This window comes from Neophocaena asiaeorientalis, unplaced genomic scaffold, assembly GCF_003031525.2.
Source record: "Neophocaena asiaeorientalis asiaeorientalis breed wild unplaced genomic scaffold, Neophocaena_asiaeorientalis_V1.1 scaffold357, whole genome shotgun sequence".
NCBI lineage: Eukaryota > Metazoa > Chordata > Mammalia > Artiodactyla > Phocoenidae > Neophocaena > Neophocaena asiaeorientalis.
The window spans coordinates 3,137,523-3,155,863 of record NW_020173270.1 but is presented as its reverse complement, the minus strand read 5'-3'; the positions used below and the strand labels follow the sequence as shown (position 1 = coordinate 3,155,863).

The 18,341-nt window shown below is 48.3% G+C and overlaps 1 protein-coding gene across 1 annotated transcript; it reads left to right on the top strand.

Moving 5' to 3' along the window:
• Window positions 1–1,484: 1,484 nt before the first annotated feature.
• LOC112400307 (adenylate kinase isoenzyme 1) lies at window positions 1,485–16,097 on the top strand. Its single transcript, XM_024746017.1, has 2 exons — window positions 1,485–1,652; window positions 15,900–16,097. The coding sequence occupies exons 1-2, from the start codon at window positions 1,485–1,487 to the stop codon at window positions 16,095–16,097; spliced, it is 366 nt and encodes a 121-aa protein (XP_024601785.1).
• Window positions 16,098–18,341: the final 2,244 nt, after the last annotated feature.

Below are 18,341 nucleotides of genomic sequence, written 5' to 3'. Positions count from 1 at the left end.
TCCCCCACCGTGGTAGTCACAGAACTGCGCATGCTCAGGGTCAGTCATTCAGCGATCCACTTTAGCGGTTGCTGTGCAGGGTCCTGGGCAGTCCACGGTGAAATGTGGCAAACCAGCTCCCTGTCCTCTTGGAGATTACAGTGTGGTGGAGACAGTCTCGGAAAACGCTATCTACAACCCAGGAAGAACAGGGCTGCCACAGGGAAACAGCAGGTGGCCCTGAGGGCTCAGGGAAGAGGGAAGGTTTAAACTAGGAGTTGGCTAAGAAAAAGGGGAGGGAAGCAAGACAACAAAACTGCATCATAGACTACAGCACTCCATAGATGTGTCTGATAGTTACGGACATTCATCTATTCCTCATCCACTACGACGTGTCAGAAACCATGCCAACTACTAGAAATATAGGGACGAGAAAGACAGATAGACCCTGTCCTCGTGGAGTACAGAGTCTGGCTGGGGAGACAAACAAGAACAAGTAAACAGGCAGAGTCATTACTGATTGTGGCCATTGCTGGAGGGAATGGGATTCTAAGACTGGGAATGGGGGACTTCCCTGGTGGCGCAGTGGTTAAGAATCTGCCTGCCAATGCAAGGAACACAGGTTCGTGCCCTGGTCCGGGAAGATCCCACATGCCGTGGAGCAACTAAGCCCATGCGCCACAGCTACTGAGCCTGCGCTCTGGAGCCCGCGAGCCACAAATACTGAGCCCGCGTTCCTAGAGCCCATGCTCCACAACAAAGAGTAGCCACCACAATGAGAAGCCCGTGCACCGCAACAAAGAGTAGCCACCCCTCGCTGCAACTAGAGAAAGCCTGCGCACAGCAACATAGACCCAGCGTAGCCAAAAATAAATAAATTTATTAAAAAAAAAAAAAAAAAAAACTGGGAATGATGGAGTGGGAGGCTCTTTGGGCAGAGCTTAGAGAAGACCTGATGGGTGAGCTGTGTCCTGAAGGGAACTAGGGTAGGGAATTCCAGGGGTGGGGAGCGGTGGGGGGTGGGTACGACAGCAGCGGGGTGATGAGTTCAAGGGACAGCCAATTCCACTGGGCTGGAATGCAGTAAAAGTAGACGGGAAACGGGTGAGACGGGAGGGATGGACAAGTCCCTGCCCCTCTCTGAGCCTCAGTTTCCTCAGCTGTAAAATGGGATGATGGGGCCGTTGTGACGCTTCAAGGATATGCTGCGTGCAAAGGGCCTGGCCTGCTTGGGTTCCCATCCTCATCCACACAACCCGCAGCAGCACTAATGTGTGCCATGGCTGGATATACCACTGGGCGTGGACCCACACCCCCAGATGCCACCCTAGGGCAGAAGTAGTTCTGCTAGCAGACCTGTGTCCGGTGTCACCAAGTACACACACTGAGCTATGGACACAGTCACCGTGGTGCCCGCTCGCTGGCCCCTACAGGCACCAACCCCTCTCCCTCCTTCCTGCCTGGGCACTGCAGACATCCTCAAGTCCTCCCTGATCATCTTCGTGATGGGCGGCCCAGGCTGCGGCAAAGAGACAAAGTGCAAGAACATGGCGACCAAGTACGGCTTCTGCCACGTGGGGCTGGGCCAGCTGCTGTGGCAGAAGGCCCAACAAGGCACCCGGCGGGGCCAGAAGATCCATGACGTCATGCTGCAGGGGCTCCTGGTGCCCACAGTAAGAGATCCCAGGTGCGGGGGCAGAGGGATGAAGGGCATACATCGGGAGGAGCTTCCCAGAAAGGCCCTGTGGGAGCCAAGGGGCCTCAAAGTCTGGGGCCACTGGCTGCTGCTTTGCTGCCCTGAGCCTCTGTGTCCTCAACTGTAAAATGGGAGAGCAGCTGGACCCCCAGCAGAAGGCTGGGTGAGGGTCAGGTGATGTCATTCCTATAAAGCACTTGGCAGAGTTCCTGGTCCTTAAGAAATGCTCAGTAAACTTAGCTAGTATTTATTCCCTTTGTGACCCCGGGCCTGTATGTCAGTGGCCCCTTCTGCCCCCGATTCCTCACTGTAAGATGGAGGTCACCCCAGTTCCTCATGACAGTGATGAGCAAACGAGCCCAGCAAGCCTGGCATGTGGCAGACACCCGCCCCGAGGACCATGGCCGAGCCCCGTTCTCAGAAGTGCTTCCAGGGCTTCCCTGGTGGCGCAGTGGTTAAGAATCCGCCTGCCAATGCACGGGACACGCGTTCAAGCCCTGGTCCGGGAAGATCCCACATGCTGCAGAGCAGCTAAGCCCGTGTGCCACAACTACTGAGCCTGTGCTCAAGGGCCAGCGAGCCACAACTACTGAAGCCCACACACCTAGAGCCCGTGCTCCGCAACAAGAGAAGCCACCGCAATGAGAAGCCCGCGCACCACAACGAAGAGTAGCCCCCGCTCACCGCAACTAGAGAAAGCCCACGCACAGCAACGAAGACCCAACACAGCCAAAATTAATAAAATTTTTAAAAAGTGCTTCCAGAGACCCCAGCAGTGGGTGTTCCCCCAAATACACCAGAACTTGCCAAGGTGACCTTGCAGGTGAGGGGCCCTGGGCCCCGAATGCAGCCTCCCCTTCCCTCCCCAGGGTGTCATATCCTTGATATGATCAGTGACCACATGCTGTCCTGCCCGGACAGCCGGGGCTTCCTCATTGACGGCTTCCCCCGGGAGCTGAGGCAAGCCAAGGAGTTTGAGCACATTGTGAGTGACCCCAACACCTGCGAGGGTGCGAAGCCGGGTCTCCTCCCCACCTTGGATGGAGATCTGAAGGGGCAAGACCCCGGGGGAGAGGAGTTGTTGACAGGGAAATGGAGTTTTGCGTTATCTAGGGGACAGTGAGGAGATTGTTGGAAGCATCTAGAACCCGGGTGAAGAGCTGGTGAGCTCTCCGAGGGTGGGGACAAAGTCATTTTGTTTGGTTTGGGTTTGGTGTTTTTGGCTGCACCGCGCAGCATGCGGGATCTTAGTTCCCCAACCAGGGATCGAACTTGTGCCCCCTGCAGTGGAAGCGCAGAGTCCTAACCACTGGACCGCCGGGGAAGTTGTGGACAAAGTCATTTTAACATCTCCCCGCACAGTCCCTGGTGCCCGGTAAACAAACTATTTGCCCACTGAGTGGCAGGTGGATTTAGCATCATTTCTGGGCCGTAAAGATGGAATGTAACTCTCCGTTCATCTATTTATTTAACCTCCTGTGCCCGAAATAGTTCTTGAGGACAAGCTAAGTCCTCTGGACTTCACCAGACACATGGGGTCCCTGCTGTTAGGATGCCGCAGACAGGGACCAGCAACACGTTCCGTACAAAACACATTTCTGGTAGCGGTAAGTGCAGTGAAGAACAGGACACAGAATGGCATCTGGAGAGGTGCGAGTGGGCTACTTCAGTTTGGGGGTCCAGGGGGGACCCCTGCGCAGAGCTGAGCGGTGGAGCCAGCCAGACGTGCAAGACCAACATCATGAAAAGTCATCCATCCGGACACCTGAGTAGGAAGAGAGAAACTGCGGCAGGCTGGGGGCCTCTGGGCTTTCCTGGGACTTGCTGGACGCCAGTAGAAACACATTCAGGCACGAGGGAGGGAATCCGACAAAGGTCGTGGCGTAGCGGGGCGCCGACAGGGGCTGGGAGGGGCCGTTGGTGGGGCCCCGCCCTCTGTGCTCACCTCCACTAAAGCAATTCTGTCGGGCTCCCTGGGGTGAAGGTGAACGGCAAATACTGGGCTCCCTCTCCTGGTCTGGGAGCCTGGCGGGCAAAGGCCAGGCTACTGACTGGCTCAGCGCCAGGCCAGCGCCTGGCCTAAAGTAGGCACCCGGTCACCCATGCCAGCTGGATGGGCTCCCCAAGTGGCTGCAAAGCATCAGGGCAGAGGCTACAAACTCCTGGCCCTCGGGCCCCATGGAATCCACCAATATGTTCAGTTTGGACTCTTCGGTGTTTGACACTTTTTTTGTTTTAAATTTGTGGCCAACCTTCAAAAATCCAGAGATGCCACATCAAAACTCCCAGCTTCTGTTGAAAAACATCTGACTTGGCAACACAGGGGCCTGCACATCCCCATGGCAACAGCAGTGTGAACTCCTCCAGAGCTTTTTACCAACCCGGAGCTGGTCTCGACCCTCTGCACAGATGAACTCTGATCTTCTGGAACGTTCCAGGCGCCCACACAGTCAGCACCCTGCTTTTTCCACTGAGGGATCCGGGAGCTTGCCCGGGTCACACCATTTAGGTGGCCAAGCCAGGATAGAGGCCACGATCTTCACCATGTGGACGGGATGTGTCCTCTGTGCCCCTCGCCATCCCCCCATACCCACCCTCTCCCTGTCCTTCACAGAGGCCCATTTAGGGTCCTGCTTGCATGGTGGCTTCACACTAAGAGGAACAGGAGACATGCTTTTCTTTGGTAACTGTGTGTCTCTCAGAAGTGACAAAATGAAGATAAATGGGGCTCTGGCTTAAAAGAGTGTTTTTTGGTTTTTTTGGCCACTGTGCAGCTTATGGGATCTTAGTTCCCCAACCAGGGATCAAACCCGGGCCCTCAGCAGTGAAAGCGCAGTCTTAACCACTGGACCTCCAGGGAAGTCCCACATGATCATGGTTTGGCCACACTTACTTTATCGGTGCCAAACGTCCAGATTGCCGATTATGTGTTCTGAAGCCCATCCCGAATCCCATTATGAGCGTTTCCTCACCCAACAGCATCTCAGATGATTAATGTGAATCCCTTGAGACTACCCGATTGCCCCCCATCCACATCTGCATTTCCCCCACAGCTGAAAAATGTCTCTTTGATTCCCAGCTGGTCAGATTTATGAGTAAAACGAGGTCCTCACCGGGTGTCTCCTAATCCAAGGCGGACAGTCCTCCCTCCCTGCTTCCCTCCTGCCCTTGACTCGTTGAAGACTCTGGGTCATCTGTCTTGTACAAACTCTCATCCTTGGGATTGTCCCGTGTGCATTATTTGCCTCCTTCCATTCGTCATTGGCCCTGTACACTGAACGTTAACTACAGGCGTTCTTACAATAGATTCAGGTTCCATCCATTTTGTGCTTTTTTTTTTTTTTATACAGCAGGTTCTTATTAGTTATCTATTTTATACATATTAGTGTATATACGTCAATCCCATCTGCTTTTCTTTTTAATCCATGAATATTCTAGTATATATTTCCTAAAAGGTAAAGACTTTTGTAAAATTGTATCACACTTCTGTTATTCACCTTAATATCCTTCGTGTCATCAAATAACCAATCATTATGCAGATTCCCGTGAACACCTCAAAATCTTTTTCTTTTCGCATCTTGTTTTAATCGGGATTTAAGTAAGGTTGGCCCACTGCGATTGGTTGCTTTGTCTCTGTCCTTTTCATCTACAGGCAGACCTCAGTTCGATGCTCTTTGCTTTATTACATTTTTTCACAGATCGAAGGTGTGTGGCAACCCTGTGTTGGGCAAATCTATCGGCACCATTTTCACAACAACTTTTGCTCAGTTCGTATCTCTGTGTAACGTTTTGGTAATTCTCGCAATATTTCCAACTTTTTCATTATGATTATATTTGTTATGATGAGCTGTGAACAGTGATCTTTGATGTTACTATTGTAGTAATTGCTTTGGGGTGCCGTGAACTGCACCCATATAAGACGGCGAACTTAATCAATGAACGTTGTGTGTGTTCTGACTGCTCCACTGACCAGCCGTTCCCCCATCTCTCTTCTTCTCCTCTGGCTTCCCTATTCCCTGAGACACAACAGTATTGAAATCAGATCGGTTAGTAACCTTACAATGGCCTCCAAGTGTTCAAGTGAAGGGAAGGGTTGTATGTCCTTTACTTTAAATCAAAAGCTAGAAATGATGAAGCTTAGTGAGGAAGGCATGTCAAAGGCTGAGATAAGCTGAAAGCTGGGCCTCTCGTGCCAAACAGTTAGCCAAGTTGTGAACGCAAAGGACAAGTCCTTGAAGGAGGTTAAGAATGCTACTCCAGTGAATACGTGAATGATACGAAGGTGAAACAGCCTCCCTGCTGATAGGGTAGAAGTTTTCGTGGTCTGGATAGAAGATCAAACCAGCCAGAACATTCCGTTAAGTCAAAGCCTCATCCAGCGCAAGGCGCTAACTCTCTTCAGTTCTTTGAAGGCTGAGAGAGGTGAGGAAGCTGCAGAAAAAAGTGTGAGGCCAGCCGAGGTGGTTTCATGAGGTTTAAGGAAAGAAGCCATTTCCATGACATCGAAGTGCAAGGGGAAGCAGCGAGTGCTGGTGTAGAAGCCGCAGCAAGTTCTCCAGAAGATCTAGTTAAGACCATTCAGGAAGATGGCTACACTAAACAGACTGTCAATGTAGATGGAACAGCCTTCTATTTTTTTTTTTTTTTTTTGGCCATGCCGCGCGGCATGCGGAATCTTAGTTCCCTGACCGGGGATGGAACCCGTGCCCACTGCAGTGGAAGCATGGAGTCCTAACCACTGTACTGCCAGTGAATTCCCGTCAGCCTTCTATGACTGGAAGATGATGTCATCTAGGACTTTCATAGCTAGACAGGAGAAGTCAGTGCCTGGCTTCCAAGCTTCAAAGGTCAGGCTGGCTCTCTTGTTAGGGATGTCAGCTAACAAGATGCAGCTGGTGACTTTCAGTTGAAGCCAATGCTCACTTACCATTCCCCAAATCCTAGGGCCCTTCAGAATTATGCCCCATCTACTCTACCTGTGCTCTGCAAATGGAAGAACAAAGCCTGGATGACAGCACATCTGTTGACAACATGGTTTACTGAGTATTTTAAGCCCACTGTTGAGACCTACTGTTCAGAAAAAAAGGTTCCTTTCAAAATATTACTGCTCATTGACAATACACCTGGTCACCCAAGAGCTCTGATGGCGATGGTCAAGGAGATTCCTGTTGTTTCCATGCCTGCTAACATAACATCCATTTTGCAGCCCATGGATCAAGGAATCATTTCAACTTTCAAGTCTCATTGTTTAAGAAATACATTTTGTAAGGCTATAGCTGCCATAGACAGTGATTCCTCTGAAGTCAGCTGGAAACCTTCTGGAAAGGATTCACCATTCTAGATGCCATTAAGAACATTCATGAGGACTTCCCTGGCGGTCCAGTGGTTAAGACTCCGCGCTTCCACTGCAGGGGGCATGGGTTCGATCCGCGGTTGGGGAAGTTCCACATACCTCAAGACACAGCCAAAAAAAAACAAGAAAAGAAAATTCATAATTTGTGGGAAGAGGTCAAATATCAACACTAACGGGAATTTGGGAGAAGTTGATTCCAACCCTTATGGATGACTTTGAGGGGTTCAAAACTTCAGTGGAGGAAGTCACTGCAGACGCTGTGGAAACAGCAAGAGAGCTAGAATTAGAAGTGGAGTCTGAGGATGGGACAACTGCTGAAATCTCAGGATAAAACTTTCACAGGTGAGGAGTTGCTTCTTATGGATGAGCAAAGGGAGTGGTTTCTGGAGATGGAAGCTACCCTTGGTGAAGACGCTGTGACGATTGTTGCAATGACAACAAAGGATTTAGGATATGACAGAAACTTAGTTGATAAAGCAGCGGCAGGGTTTGAGGGGATTGACTTCAGTTTTGAAAGAAGTTCTGCTGCAGGTAAAATGCTATCAAATAGCACAGCACGCTACAGAGAAATGGTTCATAAAAGGAAGGGTCAATTGACGCAGCAGAGTTCACTGTTGTCTTACTTTAAGAAGTCGCGGCAGCCACCCCAGCCGTCAGCAACCATCACCCTGATCAGTCAGCAGCCATAGAGGCCAGACCCTCCACCAGCAAAAAGATTACGACTCGCTGAAGGCGCAATGATTAGCATTTTTTAGCAAGAACGTATTTTTAAATGAAGGTATGTACATTTTTAAAAGACATAATGCTATGGCACACCTAACAGACTACAGCGTAGCGTAAACGTGCTTTATGTTCCTTCCATCTCTGTCTCTTTTATTTTTAAAACCTATTTTCAAAAATAAATTTTATTTATTTGTTTGTTTGGCTGTGTCAGGTCTTAGCTGCAGCATGTGGGATCTTTTTCTTTAGTTGTGGCATGCGTGCAGGATCTAGTTCCCTGACCAGGGTTGGAAGCTGGGTCCCCTGTAATGGGAGCGTGGAATCTTAACCGCTGGACCACCAGGGAAGTCCCCTGTCTCTTTTTATTAATTGAAGAAACCTAGTCTTTGGTTCTCTTTATTTTGCACAGCAAGGATTTTGCTGATTGCAGAGTGTTTTGTTTTTTGTTTTCTTATCATGCTCCCCTCTCCTCTATGTGTCCTGTGAATTGGTAGCATGTCTAGAGTCTGGCTCGGAACTTAGATTCCATTTTTTCAAGTGCACTTCATAGGTGGTGATGTGAACTCCTATCGGATAGCACACAATGTTTAGTTGTCTCTTTGCCATAGTTGGTTTTTTTCCATGTGTTTCAATGTGTTACTTAAGAGGACCCAGGTCTTTGAATGTTCACCAGGGCCCAGACAGTGAACTTGGGAAAGTGGGGAAAACAGAATTCGCGTTGTGCTTGCAGTTCTTTTCTGTCCAATTCAGTGTGAATTTGGTGCAGAGCACTGTGGTTCAATACCTTGGTTGTACTGCATCATTCAGGAAGGAGGCTCCTTCATGCCCAGTTGCCCTGCTCTTAGTAAGTGATCTGTTATGGGCTGAACTGTGTCCCCCCCTCAAATCCATATGTTGAGGCCCTAACTCCCAGGACCTCAGAATGTGACTGGATTTGGAGATGGGTCTTTAAAGAGGTGATTACATTAAAAGGTCCTCAAGATCAGTCCTAACCCAATACGACTGGTGTCCTTATAAGAAGAGATTAGGACACAGACAAAGGAGTGACTGTGTGAGGACACAGGGAGAAAACGGCCATCTACAAGCCAAGGAGAGGCGGCCGGAGGAATCCACCCTGCCAGCACCTCCATCTCAGATGTCCCATCTCCAAGACTGTGAGGACATGGAATTTCTGTGGTTGGAGTCACCCGGTCTCTGGTACTTGGTGTGGCAGCCCTCACAAACTGATGCAGGGTCAGCTAGGGGCTGCTGTAACATGTCCTGTCGGCCTCTTATCTTACAGTTTCATTTGTTGTTGACATCAATTAATTCATATTCTGAATCAATTCGAAAGCTGTACGTTTCTCTTTTAGTCATTTTCCCCCCCACATCAATTAGCTGGAATTCTTCCCTAAAGAAGAAATGTCCTTCCTCAACCAGGGCTGTTTGGTTATCCTGAAATATAGTTCCTACCAGACAGGTGGGATACATGCTTATCTTCTTCCCTACCAGGGCCCATTTTCAGACTGAGGTTGGGTGTACTACTCATCTCCGATGGTGACCGTGAGGCTCGTTATTTGGTCTTCCTTCGTTTTGTTCTCTCTCATCCTTACTAACTCAAGCATCTTTGTGTGTTTAAAGTGCTTCAATTAGTCTTTTAAAAAATTTATTGAAGTATAGTTGCTTTAAAATGTTGTGTTAGTTTCAGGTGTAAAGCAAAGTGATTCAGTTATACCCATACATATATTCTTTTTTTTTCAGATTCTTCTCTCATATAGGTTATCACAGAATATTGAGTAGAGTCCCCTGTGCTACACGGTAGGTGCTTGTTGGTTATCTATCTTATATATAGTAGTGTGTGTGCGTTCACCCCAAGCTCCTGATTTATCCCTCCCTGCCACATTTCCCCTTTGGTATCGTAAGTTTGTTTTCGACATCTGTAAGTCTGTTTCTGTTTTGTAAGTAAGTTCATTTGTGTCATTTTTTAAAAAATTAGATTCCACATATGAGTGGTATCATATATTTGTCTTTCTCTGTCTGCCTTATTTCACTTAGTATGATAATCTCTAGATCCATCCATGTTGCTGCAAATGGCATTATTTTGTTCTTCTTTATGGCTGAGTAATATTCTATTGTGTATATATATAGGTAACACATTTTCTTTCTTTTTTTCTTTTTTTTTTTTTTTTGCGGTACGCGGACCTCACACTGTTGTGGCCTCTCCCGTTGTGGAGCACAGGCTGCGGACGCGCGGGCTCAGCGGCCATGGTTCATGGGCCTAGCCGCTCCGCGGCATGTGGAATCTTCCAGGACCAGGGCACAAACCCACGTTCCCTGCATCAGCAGGCAGACTCTCAACCACTGCGCCACCAGGGAAGCCCCACATTTTCTTCATCTATTCCTCTGTTGATGGACACTTAGGTTGCTTCCATGTCTTGGTTGCTATGTAACAGTCCTGCTATGAACACTGGGGTGCACGTAGCTTTTCGAATTACGGTTTTCTCCAGATATATGCCCAAGAGTGGGATTGCTAGATCATATGGTAACTCTATTTTTAGTTTTTTAAGGAAGCTCCATACTGTTTTCCATACCGGCTGCACCAATTTACATTCCCACCAATGGTGTAGAAGGGTTCATTTTTCTCCATACCTTCTCTAGCATTTATTGTTTGTAGTCTTTTTTTTTAATGTATTAAGCCCTTTTAAAAATATATATTTATTTATTTATTTTTGGCTGTGTTGGGTCTTTGTTTCTGTGCAAGGGCTTTCTCTAGTTGCGGCAAGCAGGGGCCACTCTTCATCGCGGTGTGCAGGCCTTTCACTATCGCGGCCTCTCTTGTTGCTGAGCACAGGCTCCAGACGCGCAGGCTCAGTAGTTGTGGCTCACGGGCCCAGCTGCTCTGCGGCATGTGGGATCTTCCCAGACCAGGGCTCTAACCCCTGTCCCCTGCTTTGGCAGGCATATTCTCAACCACTGCGCCACCAGGGAAGCCCCATGTAGTCTTTTTGATGATGGCAATAATCAATCTTTTTTTGTAATACATTTATTGATTGATTGCTGCGTTGGGTCTTCATTGCTGCACCCAGGCTTTCTCTAGTTGTGGTGAGCGGGGGATACTCTTCGTTGCGGTACACGGGCTTCTCATTTCAGTGGCTTCTCTTGTTGTGGAGCACAGGCTCTAGGCACGTGGGCTTCAGTAGTCGTGGCACGCGGGCTTAGTAGTTGTGGCTCACGGGCTCTAGAGCGCAGGCTCAGTAGTTGTGGCGCACAGGCTTAGTTGCTCCGTGGCATGTGGGATCTTCCTGGACCAGGGCTCGAACCCGTGTCCTCTGCATTGGCAGGCAGATTCTTAACCACTGTGCCATCAGGGAAGCCCCAGTCTTCTTTTTTGTTGTTGCTCAAGCTGTCCCATCTTTGGCCAAAAGTAGCCCTCTCTCATTGCATAGCGTCCTCTGGACACAGCCCTATTTCACACTCACCCTCTTGCTTTCTTACTGCACAAGACTTCACACCCGCCCCCCGCCCCTTCACATTTCCGGTCCAGCTCTGGAATCGGCCATTTCTCCATGAAGGCCCTTTTTCAGTGGTGTCCCATCTGGGTGCCAGGGGTACTCATTGCTACCGGGTGGTCATCATTTCCAGGCCTTTCCAGTGGACAGAGCTAGGAAACACAGACTTTTGAAAGGAAAAAAAAAATCACAAGTTCTACTGTTATTTCCAGCTCACACTTAATGTCACAGTGTTTTACTTCTCTTTTCTCTTTTCCCTAAAAAATCTGGTTCCTAAAACCACTGACGTTGTCATTTGCATTATTCCATTAGATGCAAAATAGTTTCCAAATAACATACCGATTTTAACTACTGAGAATAAAACTACCAAAGGAAGATCTGTTTGCAGCTCTGGTTTTCCTTTACAATAGGTCTCACTGTGGACATACCACAAAAACACTGGGTCCCTTGAGATAATTATTTTCTGTGTGTAGTTGCAGCGTGACATTGACACATGGGTTCGTTCATTTCACCTTGGCTGTCGATGTTTAGGGATTGCTTTTTTTTAATTAATTAATTAATTTTGGCTATGTTGGGTCTTCGTTGCTGCACGTGGCCTTTCTGTAGTTGTGGCGAGCGGGGGCTACTCTTTGTTGCGGTGTGCATGCTTCTCATTGTGGTGGCTTCTCTTGTTGCAGAGCACTGGCTCTAGGTGCGCGGGCTTCAGTAGTTGCCGCACGCAGGCTCAGTAGCTGTGGCGCACAGGCTTAGTTGCTCCACGGCAATGTGGGATCTTCCTGGAGCAGGGATCGAACCCACGTACCCTGCACTGGCAGGTGAATTCTTAAACACTGCGCCACCAGGGAAGTCCTGGGGATTGCTTTTTTAAATTAAAAATTTGAATTTGCACTACATGTAATGATTCCAAAGTCAAAGTCACATAAAAAGGTAGATCCACCCCCACCCCAAACTGTGCTCTCCTTTCCCTGCAGGCAACCGTTTTAATTTTTGGATTGTCCTTTTTGCAAATATAAACCGTGTGCGTGCTTGTGTGTGTCCCTCTGCACACAGAAAGTAGCATTCCACATATAGCAGGCTTCCTTTTTTTAATGTTCAGATATACCCTGAAGATGTCACATCAGTGTCAAGAAGTCCTCCTCTTCCTTGCCCCATTTTACAACCAGAATTCCGCTGTGTGGCAGCGCCACTGTTTACTCCTCTGACGGCCCACAGACAGCAAGCCGTTCACAATCTTTTCCCACTACCAACGATGCCCCACTCAATCACCTTCATGTAGCGCTTCTTATTTTTGCTAGCGTCTTTAGTATGGGTTCTCAGGAGTGGAATTGCGGGGTTAAAGAGAAATGTGTCGATGATTTTGATTGATGGCATCACTCTCCTCTTTGCTCCGCATTGCCACCAGCCATTTGTCAACCTGCTTAGGTGTGAAATGGTATTTCGGTGGTTTTAAATGGGCATTTCTCTTATGATGAATGAGGTTGGGCATCTTTTCCAAAGTTCTAGGGCCATTTTCACTTCTTCTTTGGTGCAGTCTTTACATCTTTTGCTCCACTTTTTTCCCCCCTAGTAGACTGTTGGTCTTTTTCTTCTTGATTTTTAGGAACTCTTTGTATATTAGCTGTTTGTGATATGGTTTGCAAATCTTCCCCCCAGTCCAGTTTGTCAATTATTTTTTGACCTTGATTTATTGTGCCTTTTTTTTTTGGTTTTCTTTTTTGCCACGTGGCACAGCTTGTGAGATCTTAGTTCTCTGACCAGGGATTTAACCCAGGGCCATGGCAGTGAAAGCTCTGAGTCCTAACCTCTGGACTGCCAGGGAACTCCCTATTGTGCCTCTTTCACATGCAGAAATTATTTTAAAAACTTTCATCCAACTTATCAATATTTTCTGTTATTTCTCCTGAATTTTGAGACATCATGGTTGTTGTTTTTCTCAATCCCAGGTTATAAGGTAATTAATTCATCCATGGTTTCTTTAGTACTTGTATAGTTTTATTTCTTACATTTATGTCTGTGATCCATTGGAACATATCCTAGTTGGGGAAATTTGGTAAGGATTCCAAATGGTGAATACAGTTGTCCCCACACCATTTATTTAAAAGTCTGTCCTTTCTCTGTTGACTTGAGGTGGCACCCCAGCCACATACCAACTTTCCATATTCACCCGAATCTATTTCTGGACTTGCCATTCTTTTCCAAAGTTCTAGGGCCATTTTCACTTCTTCTTTGGTGCAGTCTTTACATCTTTTGCTCCACTTTTTTCCCCCCTAGTAGACTGTTGGTCTTTTTCTTCTTGATTTTTAGGAACTCTTTGTATATTAGCTGTTTGTGATATGGTTTGCAAATCTTCCCCCCAGTCCAGTTTGTCAATTATTTTTTGACCTTGATTTATTGTGCCTTTTTTTCAGGGGTCTGTCTGTCCACCTGTGCACTGGTTTAAGGATGGCGGCTTTACCATGTTTTGATATCTGGTAGGTTGGATGCCCCCTTCCCCACCTCCACCGCCCATTGCTTTTCTTTGCCTTGTTTTTCCTGGATAGTCCTGCTTATTTTTGTAGACGAATGTTAGAATCAACCCATCTCCACTAAAAAAAAATCACATTTGGATCACATTAAGATTATAAACTCATTTAGAAACATCCTGACTGCTTTGTAACGTTGAGTCTTCGTACCCAAGAACATGTATCTCTTCCTTTTGTTCCAGTCTCCTTTTGAGTCACTTAGGAATATTTTACCTAAGTTTTCCTTAAAGATCTTCCTTTAAAGACAGTGCACAGTTTTGGGAAAAGTTTTGCCTGAGTGTTTTATATATATATTTTTTGTTGTTGCTTGTAATGTTATTGTAAACTGGGCCTTCTTTCTTTTTTTTTTTGCGTTACACAGGCCTCTCACTGTTGCGGCCTCTCCCGTTGCGGAGCACAGGCTCCGGACACGCAGGCCCAGCGGCTACGGCTCACGGGCCCAGCCGCTCCGTGGCATGCGGGATCCTCCCGGACCGGGACACGAACCTGTGTCCCCTGCATCGGCAGGCGGACTCTCAACCACTGCGCCACCAGGGAAGCCCACAGGGCCTTCTTTCTTATCTCTTAACTGGTGATTTTCATATACATGTAAGCTTCTGTATGTTAATACTACATCCGGTTACTTTACCAAATTCTCTGAAGTCTGTACTAGTTTGTTGATTTTCGTGAGTTTTCCAGAAATAGAATCACACCATCTGCAAACAGACATGATTTTATCTCCTCCTTTCCAATTCGGGTTTCTCCCATTGTTTTCTTTTATCTCGTTGCTTTAGCTAATCCTCTCATATCTTACTAAGTCATAACGTCAAGAGTGGGCAATTATTTTAAAATTAATTAATTTTTGGCTGCATTGGGTCTTCATTGCTGCATGCGGGCTTTCTCTAGTTGCGGCGAGTCGGGGCTACTCTTCGTTGTGGTGCACGGGCTTCTTTTTGTGGTGGCTTCTCTTGTTGTGGAGCAGGGCTCTAGTTACATGGGCTTCAGTAGTTGTGGCTCACAGGCTCAGTAGTTGTGGTGCACGGGCTTAGTTGTTCCACGGCATGTGGGATCTTCCCAGACAAGGGCTCAAACCCATGTCCCCTACATTGGCGGGTGGATTCTTAACCACTGCGCCGCCAGGCAAATAAGAGTGGGCAATTTTATCTTATTCCCAACTTCAGCAGGAGAGCAAGTTTCCATTAAATAAGATGCTGGCTGAGGATATATTTACCAATTTCGAGTGTTGTTTTTTTTTTTTTCAAATCAGGAATGCGTGAATTTTGTCTTTTAAATTGTTCTGTGTTTCTGAGAATTCTCATATGATTTTTCTTTACTTAAGATATTAACACAACTGTATCGAACCATCCTTGCTTTCCTGGTGAGTGAATCCCACTTGGTTGTGTTTTTGTTGTTGTTTTAAAGTGCTGACAGATTCTATTTTGCAAGGAAATTCTGGAGGAAGTAGGAGGAGGTGGGGCTCACAGTGGGCGGCCTCGGAGACCCAGGGAGGTCTCCCTGCAGTGGGAGGCAGCGCAGTGGTGACCTGGCAACTCTTGTACTTTCCCCAATGAAAGTGTCTAGGCAAGAGGAAGGCAAGGAGAAACTGCTTAAATCCATCTGAAAAGGGATATTTCAATCTAAATACCCATCGAGGAACCAGTTAAGTAAATCATAACACGTCCACACAACAGCATACTATATAGTGATTAAAAAGGATCGGGAACTTCCTCGTGTGCCAATGTGCAACCATCTCCAGCTTACTAAGTGAATAAAATCAAGGGCAAATCAATGTCTTTACCATTGTATGAAAAAGGAGGAAAAAGAACATCAGAACCAGATCTGCCTGGCAAGTGCGTAAAATACTTCCGGAAGGAGACGTAAGAAATAGAGAACTTGGTTGCCTCCAGGGAAGGTGAAACTGGGTGCCTGGGGACAGCAAGGAGACTCTTCGCCCTTTCCCAGTGGTATTGTTTTGCCCTACCTGTCCAAAAAATAAACACATAAAACAAAAACTTGGAACTCCAGAAGTAAAACGGACCCAGGGGCCTGGTTATTCTTTACTGGGCCACACCACCCTAGATTCCTGATCTCTGGGGCAGGGGTACACAGGGGGCCAGTGCGCCCAGCCTCTTCCTCACCCAGCCCCCTTCCCGGGTGCCTAGGCGGGCCAGGCCCCCAACCTCATCATCGTGTTTCACTGCTCCATGGAGACAATGGTCCAGAGAGTGCTGCACCGGGGCCAGGTGGAGTGCCGGGCCTCTGACTGCAAGTTGGCCATCTGCCAGTGCCTGGACATGCATTACACCCTGTGTGAGCCCACCCTGGCCCTTTACCAGCAGAAGAACCTGCTCCGAAACTAAGTACTCCCTGCTTGCTGCTCACTCCCCTGGCCCTCCAGGGGAGCAAGTCCATTTGAAACAGCACAGGGGTTATACTTCAGCCCTGAATCCCAGAACTCTGGGCCTCAGTTTCCCCAGCATGTACACTGGGGAGTTCCATTTCTTCCATTAGGCAGAATGGGTGCAGTCTGTGGCCTCCCTGGTATGACACGGAAGGTCTAAACAGAATGGCTCCAAAACTGCAAAATTAAATACATTTTAGAATCTATCTACAAACACACACACACACACACACACACACACACACGTACACGTTAAGATTAGGACAACTGGTCAACCACAGCTCAAATCAAAGCCAGCCATGTGTTTTCAAGGTAGAAAGCAGGGATATCTTAATCCTAAAGTGACCCATGCAACTCCTGTACTTTCACTGCTGTGAGGACAGAGAACTCTGGTGTCATTCCTGTTCCCCTCCCGCAACCAAAGGTAAGAGCAAGAGAGAAACTAGCCTCAACCACCAAGGATGGGATGGGAAGGGGGTGAGCTAGCCTGGCACAACCCTGGTCCTATGGCCTGTTCCCAGGGACAGCATCCCACAGTTTGTGCCCAGCTGTTAGTAACGCATAGCCTTGCAAGGCAGCCCTCCTGACCATTTCCGTCTCCTCATCCACACGGCCCAGGGGTGCACCTCTCAGTCCTTTACCAGCAACTAAAAGGGGCCTGTGAACCTGTCACCCCCTCCGTCAGGGGGTGGAGGGCAGTGACCCTGCGATACTCAGAACGTCATGACCCCTCTTTGCTCCCCTTCTCTAGATCTTGGCAGAAGCAGCTCCAGAAAACATTTTTGCCAAGTGCTGCTCTGTCATCAAAAGTCTGCAGTGAGTCAGTAGAGGGCCGGGGGCTCCGACTTTCCCCTTGCCCCAGAGCTCAGAGAGGGTGCACTGGCCTGAGGTGAGATGCCTGGTGAGGGGAGCCTGGGGTTCCGATCTAAGCTGACTCCCCCACGTGACCCCAGATCGACAACCTCCCTCTTTCCTAGGCCCACTGCCCCACAGGTGGTCTGACTGGGGGCCACCAAGGGGCACTCCTGCTGGGACAGGTCCCTAATTAATCTGGAAGGTCATGGGGGCCATGAGCAGCCCCACCTGGAGGCGGCAGCTGTTGCTGCTCCTGCTACTGAAGCCTGCGGGCCCAGACATCCACATTCTGAGTGTGACTGCCGAGTTTCTCAGTGCTGGGATTTCAACCCTAAATCCCAGAGGAACACCCCAGGCAAACAGCATGCCCCCGCACGCTCACCCCTGGGCCCAGCAGCTCAAGTGGCCTCTCAGACCACCGTCCCATCTCCTGTCCTCGTCCTTAGACTGCCACAAACCACTGGAAAGGACGCCCTTCCTTTCAACAGGCCAGGTTCCCACCTCAGGGCTCGCTAGCAAACAGGCCACAGCTAGACATGCCATCAGGGCCAGGCCGAGTCCCGCAAGGCACGGCCGGCCATGGGTTTGCTGTGGTGGCAGGCTGTATCCATGGGAACACCTGTCCCTGGGGACCCTCCTGGGGGCCTTGCTCCCCACGTTCCCAGAGGCGGGAACGCTGGGGGAGGACTGCACTGCTGGGGCTCTGCCTGCTTCTCCCTTCCTACAAGACCAGGCGGCCAGTCTTTGGGGGGCCAACACCCCACTCTCATGGGCCAAATTCCTCTTCAGCTTGTTTCCTCTGCAAACACAACTGCGGCCAGCACGCCGTTTTAGACAAAAAGCACTTTATTTAACCAAAAAAGGGGTGGGGGGCAGAGTTAGGAAAGCACAATGCGCCTGCAGAAAACTATCTTTTCTTATAATTCCGGTTAAAAAAAAAAACAAAACAAAAAAACCAACACAACACAAAGCTTGTAATTTCCAGTCACCGTCATCAGGCTTTTACAACATCTATAAAGAACAAACATCTGCTTCAAAAGTCTACGGGGAGAGAAAGAGAGAGACGGCACCCGGCAGACACGGGGAGGTTTTGTCATCATTTATTTGTGAAGTTAAAAACGAGCGATAAAAAGTAAAAACTGCCATACAATTTTTTGTTTGTTTTGTTCTCAACTGTGCTGCAACCTCCAAGCCACTCACAGCGAGGGCTCCCCAAGCACACCCCCTTGGCAGCCATCGCTCTCTCGACAAACAAACGGAAGAAAAACAAACAAAAAGCCCCCAAACAGAACAAAATGGAAAAAAAATAATAATAGATTTTCACAGATGAAAAAGATCACATTCATTC

Bases quoted from the DNA above. Each gene is read 5' to 3' on its own strand.
- LOC112400307 (XM_024746017.1), top strand. From the start codon at position 1,485: ATGGGCGGCCCAGGCTGCGGCAAAGAGACAAAGTGCAAGAACATGGCG. The intron at 1,653-15,899 runs GTAAGAGATCCC...CCGGGTGCCTAG, and splicing joins AGGGGCTCCTGGTGCCCACA to GCGGGCCAGGCCCCCAACCT.